This window comes from Rattus norvegicus, chromosome 5 (assembly GCF_036323735.1).
Source record: "Rattus norvegicus strain BN/NHsdMcwi chromosome 5, GRCr8, whole genome shotgun sequence".
Taxonomy (NCBI): Eukaryota; Metazoa; Chordata; class Mammalia; order Rodentia; family Muridae; genus Rattus; species Rattus norvegicus.
Genome location: NC_086023.1, coordinates 118,313,100 through 118,334,827, shown reverse-complemented (window position 1 = coordinate 118,334,827; position 21,728 = coordinate 118,313,100). Strand labels below are relative to the sequence as shown.

The 21,728-nt window shown below is 43.0% G+C and overlaps 1 protein-coding gene across 8 annotated transcripts in view; it reads right to left on the bottom strand.

Annotated features, from left to right (window-relative positions):
* The window catches only part of Patj (PATJ, crumbs cell polarity complex component), a 302,745-nt gene that overhangs the window by 145,474 nt on the left and 135,543 nt on the right, over positions 1–21,728 (bottom strand). For 6 of the 8 annotated variants that reach the window (XM_039109186.2, XM_039109188.2, XM_063287101.1 and 3 more), the window contains exon 27: positions 19,976–20,075. In XM_039109186.2, the coding sequence (XP_038965114.1) occupies positions 19,976–20,075 (100 nt within the window). Of the gene's footprint in view, positions 1–8,025; positions 8,248–10,773; positions 11,413–19,975; positions 20,076–21,728 lie in introns of those variants that run through there. The other 2 variants (XM_008763916.4, XM_063287103.1) reach the window with 2 other exon arrangements.

Below are 21,728 nucleotides of genomic sequence, written 5' to 3'. Positions count from 1 at the left end.
TAGGAGCAGGTGGTAGTGAAGCTCACCCTAGCCAGAGAAGCTGGACTGCTTTGAGCGGTGTTTGGGATGAGTTACTACTTGACCACAGGGAGACTAGGAAGCCTGACCATTTAGCAGGACTGAATTATACACCCAAGAATGACAGGGAAATGAATAGGAACTGAGTTAACGGTATCTAGGGAAAGAGACCAAAAGTAATTTAAGACGACAGAGTAGTAATTTTACTCCATTTATTTCATTAAAAATTCTGAATGCCAGCTCTGTAACAGGCGCTATGCTACTCACTACATTAAAAGAAAAAGTAAGGACTGAATTGATACTGTCAAAAACACTGAAAGTTCTGAGTATCATTGTCCTCTTTCAGTTATGTGACAGCAGACAGCGATTTCACATGCATATTCAATACCTAACCTCTTAATTAATAACCATGCTAAGTTTGGAGAGACAAAGATGCCAGTCCAGAATTCAAAATCAAGAAAACACTGAAGGTCAAAACAAAGGGCATATTGAATAACAGAATCCAAAGTTCCTCGCATGAGGACCCTTGGACTTGTCAGGCTCAACACCGAGGCAAGCAGCTGAGGCTGGAACAGAAGTCACAGCTGGGCTATCTTGGCTTCTCACTTCCACAGGCAGCCCAGCTCCTTCCTTCTTTATTTCAGGCCATGAGACTAACCGCTTGGCAAAAGCCCTCTGGTAAGGAGGTGTGGAGACGCTCTGAGGTAATCATGCAGTGGGGGAAAGAGTTGGCAAATGGTCAATTTACAAAGACAAATATAGGTTCATTGACCACCTTACAGTTAAAACAACATGAAATCTGGTTAGTCTCGAGGGGAAGCACATCCACCTCCATAGGGAAGAAAGTAACATAAGGACCCGTGTTCAAGTGCACAAGGCCCCTCTACACTCTGTGCCCATGAGGCTTTCGAGAGTTTACTATACTTGTTTCCCAAATTATAGTCCCCAGATGAGCTGCGGTAAGGGCTCAATTTTCAATGCTATCTGGACTCTGTCAAATCTACAAACTCTCACTTCCTGGAGATGGGACAAAGGAGTCACTTTTATTATATTATCTTTGTAGATCTCTACAGATTAGTGTTGGGCTGGGATGGTAGTTTCCTGAAAACAAGATCCAAGTGTAAATAAATCTTATGAAATCATCAAAAAATGTTTTCAAATTTGAAAATGGTACTGGAAAAAAATACCAGAATTTCAAAAGCGCTCTTCACAATCATTTGTGTTACACTGTCTATATCACAACCGGGAGTGGGGTGTTTTTGTTTTTTAGTCACCAGAGAAGTACTGTGTTGCAAATGCCCTGTGGTTATAGCAGAGCAGAGAGGTGAAAGACCTGGGTAGACACCTCATGCAAAGCTGATTAACAAAGGTCCCATGGGTGTCAGTTCATTGTCACCAACACTGGTGCTGACAGGGTTAGGTGTTTAATTATATTTTGTGGAAGTGGGGAAATGATAGTTTCAGATAATTAAACTGTAGCAGAAAGTAGCAAAGGAATTATATAATGTGGTATCTGCCAGGTGACCTGGTCCTTAGTGACAGAGAAGAGAAGACAACCATTCTCTACTCATGCACTTCCAATCGGGCCTTGTACACAGCATCAGTTCAAATAATTGTCAGAATAAGGTTCAGAGAAGAAGGAAGCAGGATTCTGCCTGAGCTGTGGCAATGTTGAACTGCAATAGCTGTTCATTGTGTTGTGCACTGTCTTGTTAGAGTAAGAATCTACCTCTGATCATTATAGGCAAGGCTACAGGTTGAGCATAAATATATAAATGATATGTAAAAACACAAATTTATAAATTATTTAGTAACCAACACTGATCAAGAGATGGGTTACGAGCTAATCAAAATTTTTTATTAGAACTGGGGATATAGCTCAATGTTATTGTACTTGCCAAACATATAAGGCTCTGGGTTTTTTTATTTTGTTTTGTTTAGACAGGATGTATGTATGTATGTATGTATGTATGTATGTATGTATGTATGTATGTATTTTTCCTTCCTTCCTTCTTTCTTTTTTCCTTCCTTCCTTCCTTCCTTCCTTCCTTCCTTCCTTCCTACCTACCTAATCTACACACACATACACACATATATCCCTTGCTGTATGGGAACTCACTATGTAGGTCAGGTTGGCCTTATAACTACAGAGATCTACCTGCCTCTGCATCCCAAGTACAAAACAAAACAAAATACCACATCATGCTAGAGAGGTCCTAGTTTTATTTAACCTTTAGTACTTCATATTAACAACAACATTAACAACACACAATCACACACCCAAACACACACACACATATCACACAGACATACACTCACACTCACTCACACAGACATACTCCTCTACACACACAAAACACACACACACTCACTCACTCAACTCCTAAAGACTGGTAAAATGAAAACGGTAATGACATCTTATTTGGGTCATTCATATGTTTTATATTATTATTTAGAAATAATTTGTAGCATCAAAAACTTTTACTAAAAGATATATAGTCAAGTTAAAAAGAGCTGGTTAATAGCTACTTTCCAACTTCCCTTTTGCTAGATTGCACCTATTAAGCTTTTATAAAGAAGCTAACTTTGCCCTTCCATCTTGTTTCCAGCCCAAGGAGCTTGAGAACTTAAGTTAGTGATGTTCAGAGTTCCCCATGGTGCCTCGTACCCACCAATTCTCTGGGCCTGAAGTTTATTCCCCCACCAGACACAGCTTTCCTTGTCTCCTGCAGAGTTCCTAAAAGCTCCATTAAACCAGTTTTAATTACACGGCATGTTTTTAAATTATTGCTATAATTGTCTTTACTTTACACAAGAGTAAACAGACTACGAGAGTTTCACTAACAGGCACAAGGTTGCACAGAAATTAATTTTTAAAACAGTGACAAAAATATCTCATGAGACCTTTGAAATTAGTTTAATGGGGAAAAAACCAACATGAATTTTATCACTTGTTACAATGTGATGTAAACATAATTCACTTCATTCAGACAACACAAGCAATAATGAATGCTTGCACTTAGCAATTTCATCCCATGGCCTCTGAGGCCCTATGGGATTTTCAACAGCACTGGGAGTAGAGCTCAGTTGTGCACGCAGACAGCCTTGATCAGACAGCACCAGCATTTCTGAAGTAAATAGCACAGAAAGAGACCTCAGGTGACAAAAGCAGCCACCAGCAAAATCTCCTTCTTGTTTCCCAGGCATCGGCATATTCACATAGTTCTGAGGCCACAGGGTAATTACTAGAAAGCTGTGGGGAGGAACTACTGATAAGGTTAAGAACCTGACTCTATTGTTCAGACAAGAAATCTTGGGAGAGCAGATCATTAATCCAGTCTCAGTTCGGTCATGGGTTAAATGGAAATAATCTTGCTTGCTTTAACTCACAGGCTTCATAAAACGGTCCAAACACTTATGCAAGAATAAAGTTTATTGTGTTTGAAGTGGGGAGAGGGGAAATCAGCAGTTTTCCTAAGGAAAGTTAGAATAATATGGTTTCGAGGCTTTTGTTAACAAAGACTGACAGAAAAAAAAGATGAGATTATCCGTCTTAAATTTCTACTTGGGCGAGTAGGAAACCAAGAAACTGAAAACTTTGCTGGTGACATATCTTTTTAATAATCGAAGTCCTTAATTAAAAATGAATGCTCTAACAGGGACAGAGGGAATGAGTGGGTGCTGTAATGATCCTTTAGGCCAGTAACGCTGGCATGTGGGTCTTCTTTGGCAGAAGTGCCCACTGTACCTGTCAAAAGGTCATGTGAACATGTGATGAACATGCAACAGTGAGAGTGACTTTTAATGCGAACTACAGGGTGGTACAACGAGCATGTGTCCAAGTAGTTCATCCATGACAGCAAATATGTTCCCAGCACAGGACACTGGTGGGCAGGGGAGACGAAGGGGAAGGGGAATTGGGAATTTTACTGTGGGTCCAAAGGTGGTTTAAAAACAGAGTCAGGTAAATAAGATCTAGTCCCCCATTATGGTGTTTCTGGAAGGAAATAAGGCAAGGCTTCGAGACCTGGATTGAACCTGGATGATTTCTTAAACATGATGCCAAAAGGAAAGAAACAAAAGGGGATGATACCGAAATTAAATTTCCACTCATCAACAGATTGAAAAGCCACAAGCTGGATGGAGAATGTACTTGACAAGTAGTTTGTATCTTGAACATACACTGATCAGCAACAAAATGAAACAACTCTCTTTTAAAATGGGCAAGGACATGAAGAGACACTGCTCCGAGATCACGTACAACTAAATGCTAGGGTGCACATGAGACCGTGCTCGGCGATGCTGAACATGACAGAGTATGGATGGAAAACCTCAGCCAATTATCATCTCACTTGAATGGCTGCTGTGAGAAAACGGTGCAGTGAGAACTCCAAGTTGGGTCCTTGTGCCTGCATGGCTGTTGGTGGTAAACAGTGCAACTGCCGTGGAATCCATAAGACAGTTCCTCAAAAACCTTACAAGTCTCACTGCCACGTGACTGAGCAATCTCAATGTTCATCTAAAAGACCCAAAAGCAGGTCTTGAAGAGATTCATAAGTCACAGCAGGGCCTGTGCCAACTGCCAAGAGACGGAGGCAGCCCAACTGTGTTCCAGTGAGTGATGAGGATAACTAAATGGGGGATGTACACACAGGGAAATACCATGTAGCTTGTAACACAGAGAAAATCCTGTCCTGTACTACAACATATACAAACCCTGACAACACTGTACAAACAATGTTCAACAAAACAAAATAAGTCAGTCACATAAGATCAAATACTGTGAGATTCCCTGTAATGGGTCATAGTCAAAATCACAGGAAATACAAAGATGTTTATCAGGAGCCAACAGGTTAGGGATGGGGGAAGAGCAGCGCTGTTTAATAAACACAGAGTTTCAGTTTGAGAGGATAAAAATGTTCTGAAGGGAGCCAGTTTATACCAGAGGAAAAAACCGACCCTTTGGGCCTTCAAGATGGCTTAGGGGGGTAAACAGCATTTGCCACCTAGCCTGATAAACTTAGTCCGATCCTTGGATCCCACTGTGAAAGGATTTGGACCAGCTTTGCAAGGTGCCTTCTGATCTCTACACAGGCACAACATTCATCTATTCTCTCTCTGTCTCTGTTTCTCTGTCTTTCTGTTTCTCTGTCTCTCTCTGTCTCTCTGTCTCTCTCTGTCTCTCTGCCTCTCTCTGTCTCTCTGTCTCTCTGTCTGTCTCTCTCTCTCTCTCTCTCTCACACACACACACACTCAAGGAAATAAGCAGCTAACCTAAATGGTAAATTATATCTATTCTTTCTACAATAAGAGAACGCCTATTTTAAGAAGTAAAGCTGTGAAATCGTACTTCAGGTTCTGTTGTGACCTAGATCTGCATTTATCTAAACAACCAGTGAGTCAGGAAGGAGACTAGAAGCTGCACATAAAAACTCCTTAAGAGAGGAGACATTTCTCCCATATACCTGAAAAGACTAACAACAACAGCAACAAAAGATTACATTCTGAACATCTGGCAGGCAGCTAGGGCTCTGACAGTGACACAAAACAGATACCAAAGGCTGTCAAGACCAGCAGCAGCAGACGTCAGCTCTGGGGCTGGTGCCGTGCATTGCTGTAACGCATTTATGACTGTGCTCTGGGCTTTAACAAATTTTTTACAGACACAAAGATGTAACAGCTTTAACCTGATCCCACATTGAAGGCAGATGACAGGAGGAACCAGATAGGATCTCATGCATCAGTGAACTGCTATCGTCACAAGAAAAGACAAAAGTGGGGCTGGACCTCAGAGGAAGAAGTGAGCAAACAGTCAAGGGCAAAACAGACCAAGAAACAGCTCCTTGCCACCAATCTAAAATCTGTCAGGAGCAATTCTTATCTCCCGTGTGTAATGATAACTGAGCTGTAGGCACCTCACATAAATGACCTCATGTAATGCTTCCACAGTATCTCCTGCACGAAAGGAACTCAGGAGGCTGGGAGGGACTAAGAGAACGGCTCAAAAACATCATATTCTTGAGGGCAGGCCTGTGTCCCAACCTAAGACATGGATTCTTTTACAAAAAGTTGCCTGAAGCTCTTACAGCCAAGCTTGCTGCCTGGTGAGGCAGTACTGTCAGTTATCTCCCTCAGAGGACAGGCACTCGATCAGAACCAGGTTCCCAAGCACCAACACAACACGGAAAGCACACAACTAACTAATCTAGGACTGTGGCTTTCAGATGTTGGGGATGGGTCACTGCATATATTTCCCTTCCAGGAAAGTCATCTTGGTTCAAACGTTAGTGGAATTCTACAGTGCCAGCACCACCCTGAGTCAGTCACAGAGATGCTCACAGGACAAAGACCCGCTGCCTGGTTCGAAGGGCACCGGCACATGGTGAAACCTGTGTCCAGCCTCTCACGAGGGAATTCCTGACTGCTTTGGGGGAGCTCCGGCCACTCAATCCCCTAAATACCTAGGTCTGAAACTTGAGTGCTAAGCTTCAACAAAGCCAAGGAAGATGAACTTGGCATTGGGGTTTGGATTTGGGGCCAAACCCAGCTCTGTCAGTTGCAGTTGAGAATGCCGGGCCGCAGCTGATCAGCCTTCCTCGAGTGTTTCATATGTGATGTGAAAACCATAGCCACTCGGAGCTTGGATTGCTGGTGTGTAAAGAAACGTCGCCAATCTTGTCTGATAGTGGCCCTACTTCCCTCCTGGGCTTCACTTACTTTCCACAATCCTGGGCCCCACACATGTGGATTATCTGTGATAATCGCACCCCAGTCTGCAGGCGGTCCTACCTTCCTGTTCTCCTTACCTGGTACTCTGTTCCTGGCCAGTGAGCTACTTAGCTTCCTCCATGTTTTTGACCCTACCTTCATGTGCTCAAAAACAGAAGTGAAATGTCCCTGGCTCTGGAGGTTGATGGGCCACACTTTGAGAACTATTCTGTTCACTGGTAAGTTCTGTAACCTCTGACTTAGGATTAAAAAATGCATAAAACGCATGCAGGGAGACTGAAGACACCTTAAACTCTTACTATGGGGAAGAGCAAAAGCTAGAGAGGTAATGTCAGCATAGCACTGCAAGCCACAGACACTGCTCACAGGGGAAGCAGTAATTAAACTTAGGAAAACAGATTGCAGATTCTCAGGGGCCTGAAGAACAGGAAGGAAGTTTCATAGGTTGTTTTGCTATGCAATCCAGATTATCTACCTGCTATAATGTCACTTGCTAAAGAACAATCAAAACATGGGCCTAAATAACTTACAAGTTATTAAGCACACAACACAGCACCTGACACAGAGGAAGGGAAGCAATGAACATGAGGAGGAGATCTCAGAGATTCCACACGGCAGAGAAGCAGTCACGACTGACACAAAAGACAGACATTCTTTAGCCCTACAGACGCATCAAAACTTTTCCAAGTCTGGTTCTCGCGTCTGAAATTCCCACTTGTGAGAAGGAGTGCTACAAATCCTACTTGGGCTGAATAGTGAGTTCTGTGGGCTACACAGTGAGACCCTGTTTCTAAAGAAAATGAGCTTGGTGGTGGCGGCTCACACCATTAGTCCCAGGCACAGGTGGGCGGATGTCTGCTGTTGAGGCCAGTCTGTTGTACAGAGTGAGTTCCAGGACAACCAGGGCTACACGGAGAAACCCTGCCTTGAAAAACAGAAACAAACGAAAGAAAGAAATGAAGAAGCGTCGTAGCATTCCAGCTCTAGCCATCAGATGCCAATCTCTCTCCCTCAGACTTTTGTAAACTATAAGATCGTTGCTTCTGAAATTGTGAGGGCTTCCATCCCCAGGATGCGCCCACATCTGTACTGGATTTGTTAACATTCAAGGTAGCAGACACTGCGGGACACTGAGCACTTGAAGAAGGCATAAGAACTACTGAGCTGAGAGCAACTGTGACTCAAGACGCCATGAAGAAAACACTCATCCCGCCTACCACCCATCTCACCCAGGACGAGCATGGAAAAGGCTCGAGGTCCAAGCATTCCAAGGTTTACCGAAACGTTCAGAAGCCACCAACGCATCCATTTTCAAGAGGCCAACAACAGGAGACTTGCTACTTCTTCTCTAAATGCACTAATGTTTCAGCGAAGGGAGAGACGTTTGCTGGCGCTGAGAGGGAGGTCTGGCTCACACGGCTCTGTGCCTCAAACGTGAAGCACACCCTTCAGCTCATGGCACGCCTCCATTGCTGTAATTTTCCCAATTCAGCCTCACTTGCTTGAATGGGAACCTTCAATATTAAAACGTGAAGTGCTAAAGAATGCAGTGAACGTCTTTCATGTATGTTTTACCTATAAATTAAGACCAATAATATATAAATGTATAGGAGAAACCATAAAGAAAATAGAGTATATGAAGCACTTAGCAGAGTATACAGTAAACCTTTTGAAAAGGGAAAAAGCGAAACTGGGAATTATATTTCAGTGTTCTAACACACAGGCTCATTGTGTGAGCTGCTACTCTGATCTCCAGTTCAGAAACTGCTTTAGCTTGTAAGCGCAGGACACAGTGTGAGGAAGAAGCACCCTTCCTGGTTCAGTTTCTCGCCTTCCCCTCCCCCTGGCCATGAGTACAGCGCTTCTGTGCTCTCCATGGACTTTGCAGTTCTCTCTGTTGTTCCCTTCCTTTCCCCCTCTCCCCCTCATACGCTCCCAGCCCCCAGTTTCTCTGTCTCAATATCCAGCCCAGCCTGCTCCCAAAAATCAGAGCAATCTTCCAAATGCTGTTGTGGTCAGCGGGCATACCGTTCATGGCTCACACAGACTCCGATTTAAGACGGATCATAATAGAGAGTTTGTTACACTTATATCTGTTTAAGATACCAACAACCTCCCCACTCCATGAAAACCAACTGACTAATCTTAACTGAGGATGTAAGCAACAGACACAATATGTGACTATGACATTAGACATACGTTGGCATTAGGGGCTGGAGAGAGTGCTCACTGCTCCTGTAGAGGACCCAGGTTTGTTTCCTAATGGGGAAATCAGGTGACTCAGAACCTCTTAAGACTCCAGACCTAATGGTCCCTGATCTCTGAGGGTAACTACAGGTACATGGCACACATAAACTCATGAAGACACACACATACCCATGCACAATAGACAAATACATAGATACATAGGTAGGCAGGTAGGTAGATACATAAAAAGATGTAAAACAATAGACAGTCTTTTAAATATTGGAGAAAATTTGCTATGAAACCATGAGCAGTTAACCCTGAGCAGAAGCAATGTGGACATTTAACATGTAGCACACACATGCTCTACCACAACGGCACACATTCATAGTTAATCACAGTTCTAAAACTGAGTTCATATATTACTGTGATTAAATTCAAAGAATATAAAAATTGCTAATGAATACATCCATGTAATTTCCAGAAATGGCTATGGCTTTTTACCTTGGCTCTTAATCATCGACAAGGGCAACTTATGGTAGTGAGGATATTTAGATGTATTTATAATTTGGATTGCTTTAAAGAAAAACAAACAAACAAACAAACAAACAAACACAACCCAAAGAGGCAGCCTGATCCAGCAGGTTCTAGTTCATCCCCACAGTTCCATTGTCATCCAAGTTTGAGAAGTGGTATTGACAAGATGACAGACATCTGCTGGAAAGCAACTCTAACTGCACAACAGAAACAAACACAGTGAAGGCAGTGGCTTCTCTGGGGAGTCTGTGACGCATATGTTTACCAGCACATATATTTCCTGGAAACTAAATGCACAGACTGGATAATACGCTATGCAGGACCACTGCATTAAAATGCCCAGGCTGCAGAAAGAGCAAAGTTTGTGCCAGTTATCTTGAGAGAGGAGCCAGGAGTGTGCTTGCTTAAACCGGGGCTGCTGCATATGTCCTGCTAGCACAGGACCAAACCTGATTTGAGTCATTCTGTTGAAAATGAAAAGGAAGTCACACTGCATTGGACTCTGAGTAAACTGACCCATAGATAAAGGTACTCATGAAGGCTCTTATCGGTTCTAAATATTGTACATTTTAACCGGATAAAAAGGAGCTCTGGTTCTAACACATTAATTTTTTAAAAGTCAAACAGATGCTTATACTACTGAGGGTCCCGTGCTGTCAACTGAGCAATAATTTCCAAAATACGTGTTTAACAAGGAAGTTGTTGGTGACGCTTGCAGAAGCCGAGTCCCCCAACCTAATGAATCAAAGGTGCAGGCTCAGATGGTGGAGGCTGAGGACCAATCCCAATACTCTTTAAGGACTATTTACAGGTTAGGGAGAGCAGGCTTCTTCCTGCTGCTCTTTTCCTTAGTGATACACTGCTTTCACCTACATCCAAAATGCTGACTTCTCAGCCGTAAAATTAATCTGAATACCTTCATTCTAATGTAAATACCTTTCTCTTTTCATCACAGCGAAGTCACAAATAATGCTAATAAATACCCAGGAGACCTACTTCTCAATCATGATGCTGAAAGGCAAGCATACTGCACACTGAGTGTTAAGGATTTTGGTGCAGAAACTACGAACATATTCTAGTTTTCTAAAAACGCTCTAAGGCTGACTCCAGGTAAAGGTGCTGTGAGGATCCAGCACTCGTCCACCTTGCTCATGCCCAAGTACCCCTACTCTCACTTAAGGGAAATGCCTTAGCTCACTGCTGTTTAGATCATTAAACGATATCACATTCTGCACCAACGCTAAAGCAGCATTTGACTGCATGCAGCAAGACCTGAAGATCCGTCGTAGGCAACAGAAGCCTTACCTGGGAACCCCCCGTGGACCATGCTGCAGGACGGCTCCCTTCAGGGCTGCTGCATTCCTCACAGGTCGATGCTGGAAGCAGTTCCACTCTCTCCACCGACTCTGTCCTCTCTTCTCACGACCTTGGGCCTATAGTCTTTTTTCCCTCAGATTTTATTCTTTTAAAGGGCAACCTGTCATTGTGTTCTACTGTGGGAAATAATCAATTAAGCTCATTTCAATCTCTTCCCCAAGCTCACAGTCACATCTGCCGGTAGGCGAGAGCTGCCTGGAGAGGTCTGCCAGCGAAAGGCAATCCCTGGTCCTCCAGTCAGAGTCTCGGATGCTGCAGGCTGCTTCTGGCTCTGACGCTCGGTCACCCTGCACACATAGGGACTGCATGCTGTAGCCTGTGACACCAGTCACCCTGTGCACGCAGGAAAGAAAGCTCTATTTCAGAGGCAATACAAATGCCACTACTTATTTTGTAGCCAACTTCAATTGATGCCGTGTTAATGGCCCATTTTCCTGCGGAGAAGCAGTGCTTTGGGGGACACGATCTTTCCCATGCAAATTAAAGGCAGCTATGGATTTAAGCCTGCTCCCAGTTCAGACTAGTCATCAGCATTTTCTCTTCCTTACTGCTTCCAGCACAAAATCAGCTTTGTCAGAAAGCCATCAGTGCAAACTATAATGCCTTAATTATGACTCATTAGAGTCTCTGACACTTTAAATACACGTTAGCTTTGGGAGGAAAACTAAAATGGGAACAAAGGTGATTCATAGAAACTGTTTTTTTTTTAAAAAAAGCTAAAGCCACTTCTCCCGCTCTACCTAGCCTAGCCCAGCACACCTAACCCACATATGGCAAACCGCAAAGATTCTGGTCATTATATTACAATCCAAATCAGTCAATCACTTCAGTGTTGTCCAACCTTTCTGTGTAAGCTACAGATAAAACACTCATTTTGTGATTACTGCTTCATAAGCCAGGTGGGAAAAAAGTCAAGGACATACACGGCAATTTAAATGTAGCTCAAAGCTGTTCAACAATACTGTTTTAAAATGTATACTTCTGTTAAATTCACCTGAACTATAGAAGCTTAGAACATTCTCACAATTTAAGAAAGCTAAAATAGGAAACCAGTATTACCAGCCTCTAATCATATAGCTAGGATATAAATATTGCTTATTTCACTTAGTTATAAATAGGAAAGTCCATAAAAGGACAATTAACTATGTAAGACATAAGGAAAATCACTCTGAAAAACTAAAACAATTTAGTCTTAACTGGTATCCTTCTATTTTGTATTGTCAAAAATAAAAAGGCATTATTTAGCGAAAGCTGGCAGGTGCTACTCACCCTGCCTGCCATTGGTGAGCATCCTCAAAGCTCCATGCTGGGTTAGCAACTACTGTTGACTACAGTGACATCTATTGGTGAGGCAGAGATCAGCCGAGGAGGCCATGGATGCACAAGAGACCTTTGTTCCCCAAGTGTTTGCTCCACACTAAAAACAGAGGCGAGCACTGGGTGCAGGGTTTAAAAGTGACACCCGGGTCTACCTCTGCCTCATCAGTACCCCATTTTGTGATTTGGGGCAAATTAGTGACTCTTGGTCTCGGGATTCTCAGCCACAAAATTTGACAAACCTCAGGTGCACTTTGCAACACTGAAATAGCCCACCCCCAAATCAGAGAAGACAAGTGATTTTCTTTCCCTTCTTTAGAACAGCATGCTACTTGATTTCCACTCCTCCTTTAGTGGAGACCTGTTCATAACTTCAACTATCCCTCGAATGCATATGATTTGAATATATGTATCAAGTACAACTGTATGTAACAAATGCATAAGTCAGTGATTTTAATACATTTAAAGAACTGTAGTGGTTTGAATGGGAAGTGTCCCCCATAGGCTCAGGTATTGGTCCCTAGTTAGTGGTGCTGTCTGGGGAGGTTCTGGAACCTTTGCAAGAGGAAGCCATGGACTGAGGGCAGGCTTTAAGAGTTTATGGCCACACTGGACTTGCAGTTCATACTCTCTGTTCTCAGCTTCCTGTTTTTGCCCCCATGCCTTCCTTCTGGTTATCGGCTCCGGTCCTCTGGAACCAAAAGCCAAACACACTCTTTCTTTCCTAAGTAGCTTCTGTTCATTACAATGTATCACTTTTAGAACAAGCCTCAAAATTCCAGGAAGCCTAAACCCACCCCTAAAGCACTTCGGTGAGTAGGATTATCCCTTCAAGTCCCAACAAGTAACAACTGAATCCCTATTTCTAATGAGTCCAGTGGACGCCTGGCAATGGCTGGAGCCATGGTCACACCTAAAGTGGTTGGAAAGATGCTGTTGCCATCTAACTGTATCTAGCCCATGCAGACCTGATGTACTGATATGTATCTTCCCGTGCAAAGACAGTCCTACGACAAAGAGTCACTCAGCTAAGACAGTGGCACATGGCATGGCCCTACACAGAATGGGGGTAACCACCAATCAGAGCAGTGGAAGGTAGAGTTCTCTACTCTCTTTTTATTTTCCAAAATTTCATTTACAAGTCAAAAGAATGTCAAGTTCTCATATTAACCAACAGTATATTTCACTTAGGATTTGGGTTAAAACCACATTACTCTTCTGGACTGCTTTAGAGACCCAGAGCCCTAGTGTGAGACAAACACACAGCTACTGGATATCCCAGCTGTTACACACTCCTGACTGCAGTGCTCCTATGGTTTCTAGTTTTTCTCTTATTAGGAAATTAGTGGCCCATACTGACAAGGGGTGTATGTGTGTGTGTGTGTGTGTGTGTGTGTGTGTGTGTGTGTGTGTGTGTGCATGCACAATTCATATACTCCTGCATATGGTAGCCAAAAGAATTTTAGGTTTAAAATTCTTTTAAATAGACTGACAACTGCGTCTTCTGTAACTGCTCTTCCTGTCCTTCTGTTTTCGGAGGAATGTGGGGACTGAGCTCCAAGCTCTACTAGCTTCCTAGGATGGTGGCATTTGAAAATGTCCCTATATTCTTCCAAACCTGACACAGATTCTGTTTGTCTGAGAGAGGTTTTTTGCCCGTGCATGAAAACATACAAAAATTTCCTACAAGACTATTTTTAAACTACAAAAAGTACATGTACTTGATTTTATATATGCACATCAAGAGCTTTTGAAGACATCTGATGTGGAACAACTAACTGCTGATAAGCAAACTCTGTGGAGTAGTTTAGCAAAGACATGGCAAGTATTAAACACAGAGGCAGTGGCTACACGGCTCTTGCAGAGAAAGTGAACTAGGATCACCCTGTAAGGGCCAACAGTTATTGTCTGAGTTCTAGTGCACTAAGTTTTTATCGATTTTCACTTCTATACTTATAAATACTTGAATTCTCAGTAACAGTTCTGTTAATAAACTTCATCTCCCATAAGTCCAGCACTCAAGAGGCTGAGACACAAGAACCAGGAGCTCAAGATCAGCCTGACCCACATAAGACGACTATTTCAGGAAAACAGAACAAGTCAAAAATGAAACAACAAAAAACAAGCAGGAGCTGAGGCAAACCATGAAGTGATGATGTCTGATAATCAAGGTCGCATGCTCTGCATAAACCAGGTCACCAGGGGAGGCTATCAGCACACTTCACGGCTGAAAAGCAGTGCTAGGTAAGTCCTCAAGCAACACCTGAGTACTGAGTACACACAATTGGTGTCAAGTAGACACCAGACAGCCACACGAATACATTACAGCCCGCAACCAACCCCGAAAAAAGGAGAAACAAGATAGAAAAGCAAACCACAAAGACAGCTCTGTTCTGGAATTCTCATAGCAGGGAAGGGAAGGACCCCACCAGGGGAGGATGGGGTTGCGTGTATACCCAGTTCTCCACTGAAGGCTGGGTAACCAGAGTGACTCAGGAGCAGTTTATCACGCACTTCCAGCAGCTGAGATGGCCTTTCCAGCCAGCGGCTGGGGTGAGGTGGGTGTAAGAGTCAGGCTGCTGGTGAGAGACTTCCACACAGCAGGCCTGCTGAGGGAGAGGGACTTACCTTTCCCCAGCATTGAGAGCAGCAATTGGTTACCAAATAACTAAAGGTCAGCGCTGAAATTGTATTCATACAAGCAACACTAAATGGACTTAGAAGGTTGTATGTATATTTAGGAGGTGATGATTTTTGAGAGGGAAAGAAGAAAATGAAGGGAATGATGTAATTGGATCTTAATCTTTAAGAAGTGAAAGCAGCACAGAGAACTGGCTAGATGTGGAAGTCAGCAGGAAAGGGCCTGTGCATAGCACAGCAATCTCATCCAGCGCCCCCCCCCCCCCCGTCTCCCATTGGGATCAGACACCCTGTGTCACGGATGCTCCCACTACTGAAATTCAATGCACCCACCAAAAAAATCGGCTCTGTAGCCACCCACCTCCTGGAACTTAAGAGAGTTTAACAAGACAGATATTGATCTGACAGGTCTATCGAGAGCTATGCTATGGTACATGCTATAAAACGATAAGTGAAGGCCACGGGTTTAGCCCATAACACTGGGCTAAAGAATCAGGTGCAGCTCCCAATGCTGACAAGAAGTGAAACAAGGTCTAACAGCCTTCAAAGTCTTCTGAATACCAAATGGGACTGCATTTGAAGCTTTAAGGAGAAATGTGCCATATACTCTGTCCTCAATAAAACCTTGGTCTGTTGCCATGTTACTGTAACTATGTATACTGGCTAGTTTTATGTCAACCTGGCAGAAGCTGGAGTCATCAGAGAGGAGGGAACCTCAATTGAGAAAATACCTCCATAAGATCAGGCTGTATTTTCTTAATTAGTGGGGAAGGCCCCAGCCCACTGTGGGTATTACCATCCCTGGGCTGGTGGTCCTGGGGTGGTAATGCCCATTCTGGGCCACCCATGGGGACCGAGTCAGTCAGCAACACCCCTCCATGGCCTTTACTCCAGCTTCCGCTTCTAGGTGCATGCCCTGCACGAGTTCCTGTCCTCACTACTTAAGATGATGAGCTGTTCTATGGCACTGTGAGTGAAATAAGTCCTTTTCTCCCCAAGTTCCTTTGGTCATGGCGTTCTATCACAGCAACAGAAACCCTCACTAAGACACTATGGGATGAAGAACGTAGCTACAGACACGGAGGCCAGGAATGAAAATGCATCTGTATTACCTGTTGTGAAGACTTTTTTTTTTCAATTGGCCCCTAATATGTCATGAAATATGTTCCACAAGGCAAGGTAAGGCATCTAGATGCCTCATCTATTACGCGGTGGATACTAGATGTAGTATTTAATTCTGATGACGTGAGCACTGCTTACTAAGGTTGCGTCAGTAAGAATCCTTGCTCTTCTATGCCAATCATGGTGCTAAATTCAGCAGCTGCCTGTGTCTGTGGCCTCTCTTCAGCACCATGTCACGGCTAAGCACTGAAAGAGGGAGGACAGCAGAAGTGTCCCAGAAACACTGTCTTAGAATCTCATGCAAGTATCTTCTGGAAATGGCCTTGCTGGGTCACTGGGCAGAGCTATTCCCATACTGCTCTTTTAAAGATTACATTTGAGTATGTGTGGGCATATGCACCAGTGGAGGTGCCCATAGAGAGGAGCGGCATTGATCCCCCAGGAGCTACAGCTACAGCTGGCTGTGAGCTGTCCCACATGAGTGCTGGGAACAACTGAAGGCCCATCGCAGCCGTGTGCACACAACTGCTGAGCCATCTCTTTAGCCCTCACATGATTATTAAGTAAATTCATCAGCACCCCCACCAATGGTTTTCCCAAGGTGGTTCTTGGAAATAGTAGAATCAGCAGAGAACTGTTTAGAAATATTACTTTTTAGGTCCTCCTACATCTAAGGACTCTGAGTCCGTGGCGGGACTGTCAGTCAATGCTTCACAAGTGCTTCTGATGAACTCTGAAATTTGAAAGCTGTAAGTCCAGATTAGTATTTCCCAAATGTAGACTATTACATAAACACCTTATAAGAAAGTTAACTGTAAATAAATCAACTATAACCAGCACTTAAAAACCAAAAAGGAATAAAAAGATAACAAAATAAATCACATTGTAAAGTAGTATTTTGTGCAACTTTTGTCTCAAATATATATGCATATTTCTACACATGCACCTCTGCTGGTAGTTATGATTTAGTCCTTACATGTCCCTCAAAATCTCATTTGTTAGGGCTGGAAAGACAGCTCAGTGGTTAAGACCACTTGCTGCTTTTGCAGAGGACCCATGTTCAAATCCATTGACAACCATAACTCCATTTCTAGGGAATTTGACATACACCTCTCAATTCTGTTGGCACCAAGCATGCATGTGGTACAGTACATATATACATTCATACATATAAAATTAAATAAATAAGCCTAAAACATGAACATCCCATTGGTTAAGGCCTGGCAACCAGTATATGGCTCTGATGGAAGCCCTGTAGACACTAGGCGGGATCTAAAGCTGGTGGAGACGGAATGCTTATGAAGTGACACTGGGACCCAGGCTCTCCTCTCTCTCTTATTCCACCTCCTCAAGTCTCTCATTTCTTCACCCTGTCTTCCCCTCTCGTCCATGCTCCATGACTTAACAGCTCCTGAGTCAAATGCTTCTACCCAATGCATTTCACAGACACAGGTTCAGATCAACAGGCCAAGGGATCTGATGGGAGACCTTTAAAGCTGACTGAAAAGAAACCATTTCCTCTTAAAAAGTTGACTGTCCCTAGCGCTGTCTCATGGGGATGGACAGTTGACTCACACAGTTAAAATGCTGCTGCCTGGCCGGGTCTCAGTGTTCTCAACTATCTCAAGACTGCGTGAGCCACGTGTGCCTAGCACAGGGTTCCGAGGATCCTATCTTAGTCTCTGAACCATTCTACTTAATGTGGTCTCACGCAAAGCACTGATTTTTCTCATACTACCTTTAGTATCTTATATTTAATTCTTAGTCCCACTGTATTTTCCTCCATGCTAATTACTATTAAACCAGCCGATGATGTCAGATCTATCCTTCATCAGAATATCAGCCAATGAGAAGAACATTCCCTGTCACTTTCCCAATACCTTTCAATAGTATTCACCCACCACAGCATCCATTCAGCAAACCCTACCTACATGAAGTCCAGAACTAACCAACTAATAAAGCCATTCAGTGGGCTTTGCAGTGTACCTCATGTCTGTGATCTTTCTTATAAATCAGCACTGCCTTGTGAGCCATCAGGTGAATTTAAGACACATACTTACAGCTACAGACCTTGGGAAAGTTATGAAATATATTTCATAAAATGAAACACATTTTATTAGGACAGGAAAAAGTCAGATAAACAACCTGTTTAATATTGGTGAACCCAATATTAAATTAGTGAGGATTACAGGACAAAGAAAACCTGTGGGATCTATTCTAAAGAGAGCACGGGAGGCCAGAGGCTTAGGTTGCAGGCATGCTGTGTGAGCTATTCAGCATTTCTGGGGATCAACAGTGAAATCAGTGGCGTGTGAGATTGGAGGGCTGTAAACATTGAGAATGACAAACATCACAGGCAAAGCAATGGAGAGAAGAATCTCAGACAGAAATGGATTTACTGGAGAAACCATGAAATGAAAGTTTCTGTAGTAAGGAGAAATGACAAGTTTTTCCACACTTAATGCAAATCAGTGACCGTTGTTGTGTATGTGTGGATGTACAGCACACATGACTTGGGGAAGAGGATGCTGTCATGCATATCTCACAGCAGGAAGAGTATTGTGAGTGAAGTCCACGCCACTTTGTAACTTTGTCTGGACAGTAGGTATTTTATGCTGCAGCAAGGCTCTTCCCGGTGCCAGTGTGGAAGCCCCATTCCTACTATTTGTTAGCTGTATGATACGGGTGCACTCCTTCATTTCTCTGAGGTGCAGTTTCTCTGCTCATCTGAAGCAGAGTACTGTAAGACATCCAGTCATTTGTCGATAAGCAAAATGAGCCACAAATAGATTAGACGAAGCACTGTGAGTGGCTGTGCCAGCATCTGTATGAGAACACGCGTGAGCTCCCCCACCAGCACCTGCAGTGGTGGCTCTCTGCAGTAGGAGCCTGATCTAGTTCTGTAGCACTGCGTCCCCACCTACGCTGCTGGCTCCGCCTAGGCAAAGGAGCGGACTCTTCATTTCACAGCTGATAACATTTCTACACAGCAGACTGCACTCCATCGAGCTTTGTTAACTACTGAAAACAAAGCAAGACAGAGGGTTCTACAGAGCCACAGAGAACACATCAAACTTCCATCAAGTCAACGTGACCACCAGCGAGATTCTTGTATTTCATTTCTACTTAGTCCCGCTTATAAAAATAGCAAAGTGGGCTCAACCATCATAAAGAGCAACAGGAACAGCAAAGCCTTTTAGAGATGAACCATGCTGCTTGTCAAAACCTGTTCCTTCATCCAGCCCTCACTATCAGCACATGAAGTACTGACTGACCACACTTAAGGTCAGAGTCTAGAAAGTGCTACAACCTACTTTCAACTCTCCATTTTTACATCCAAACACTTTCCTGTATTGAAGTAGGAGAAATTTTTAAAGAAAGATGTAACATACCTATACAATTCAAAGGACACAAAATTCATCCTTGAAAATGTCCGCCGACAACTTTTTGTACAAACTACATGGCACTGTCACTAATTACTTTTCAAACCACTTCCATATCCCACAGAGGAAACTGCATAAGTAGCAACCAGGCTTAACTATACACACTGTGCATGCAAAAGGAAATATGACGTCTTTAAATACAGCCTCTAGCAAACCTCTGTCCAAAGGTATAGCTGATTCAACTACTGCAAATAAAATCAGGAAACAGATTCCCAATGCCTCCGTAAGACATGGAGACCCCCTGTGCTGTTACACGAATCATGTCAGCATCCTGTAAAGGGAAGAATCCAGAAGCAGTGCCCGTGTCCAGCTCAGATGGTTAGGGCTAAAACCCAACACTCAGGGTTCAGCAGTTTTTTGTTTCATGATCAATTAGTAAAAGTAAACATCATATAACATAGCTTTCGTAAGTGTCCTTTGTTAATTTCAAATAGGAAAGCTTAGGAAATAAAAGCCACAGGAGTTTCAAATATTAAAAACAACTTTATTTTTAACGCATGTTTGTGCACATTTTTGAAGACGTGGCCTTGTATTTGTGATTCACAGTAGTCATGGCAGCATAATTTAATAAGCCCTGGATCTACCCTAAATAATGCAAAGGAACTCACTGTCGGTCAGGGCACTGTCTTCTTCACTCTCCTCAGTGTCTGCAGAGGGAGCTCTGTAAGGTGGGGGCAGTTTCATTGGCGGTGGAGCTGTTCCGTGCCTCTGAAGGTACAAAAGTCAAAAAGAGGGTTAGCTGGTTTTAGACAATCCTCTTCAATGACAAAAAAAAAAAAAAAAAAAAGACAATCTGAAAATAGTCCAGATGCAGGTGTCTTCGACCATAACAAAAATACTGTAAAATAAATATAATTTATTTCCTCCAGCTCCTGTTATTTTATAAAAGTTTACGTTAGTTCAGCAATGCACCAAAGAATTCAAAAGCATAGCTTTGAAGAGCACTGCCCTTCCCAGAATACATCTCTTTCCCTTAAGAAAGGAAGCCATGTACACTTGCCTTCTGCCACGAAACTGAACCCTCTACACATCAGTAACGAAACAATTCATGGATTTTCAAAATAAGCATGAAGGTAACAATAACCCCAGGTATCGACTTTACAATTACTCAGGTGATTTTCATTGTAAGAATTACAGATTGTTCTATAAAATCTGAAATACCAGACTTTATAAATGGCAACGTGCTCTTCTGTAAGTTTGTAGATAGTCATACTAATTTAATGCTAAAAGGGAAGTGGCTACAATGAATAATTATTTCTGCATAAAGGTGCTCTGAATGTATATAGCAAATAACATAGTTTGAATCACACAACGTAACTCTCATAGATAATTAAAGTGAAACAAAATCCCATTGTTAAATTACCTTCACAGAATGAAGACACATTCTTGAGCGAGAGAAAAAATGAAACATGCCAAACTTCAGAGACGCCAGCTACTGCAGGTAGGACCTGAGAGGCCCAAACCATTCACAAACCCAAATGACTAGACTGGGATTTGTCTTCTGCAGGACTTCAGTAAAGTGAGTTCAATTATGCTTTACCTGACAAAACCACTAATGTAAGGTACTATCTCTGCTGAGTGGACACTGGCCCATTATACGCAAGTCACGCAGTGAGCTCCTCTGGAAGAGAAGGCACTATCTGGGATCTATAAAAGCAAGCACACCCATATCTTGAGAGTACGATGTCTGATGAAATCAGTGATTATATGTGTGGGAAATATAAAATATCAAAACACAAGTGTGATCGAAGTCAAATGTACAAACATTCATTAAGAAGCAGAGAACATAATAGCTGTATTCTTTAAGTGAAATTGGTCATATGACACCCCACCCCACCCCGCCCCAATAACTCCTACTTTTCTCAGGTCCAGGCCATGCAATGTCAAAGATGATTGTTCAAACAAGGGCAGGGGCTAAGGGTCCTACTGAGAGCTAAGAATTCCAGTAACTCAATTATACTCTGTCAGCACTCTTGAAAGTATGTCCTAATCCAGGCTGACCTGGGACCCAATTCCCTGGGGCACCTTCCTCCTGCACATTAAAGAAGGGTCTGTACACAGTCAAGCCATCCAGTGATGGGAAGGCTGGAGCTCCCAACGTTGAAACAGACCAGGAGATGGCGGCTCCATCAACACAGAGAACAAGTCATATCGAGTGGCAGCTTCGACTTCATCCCAGGCACATGGTGACCTCCCTGCATATTTGCTGGGTGTCTAAGAACTGCTTCTTATTTATGCTGCTATTTGAAAGATACTGTTTTACGAAATGACGATGATGCAAGCAATCCTTTTTGTTTGTTTTTTGGACCTACAGTCCAATGTGCACAGGCTGGCCTCTAATTCTATATGTAGCCAAGGATG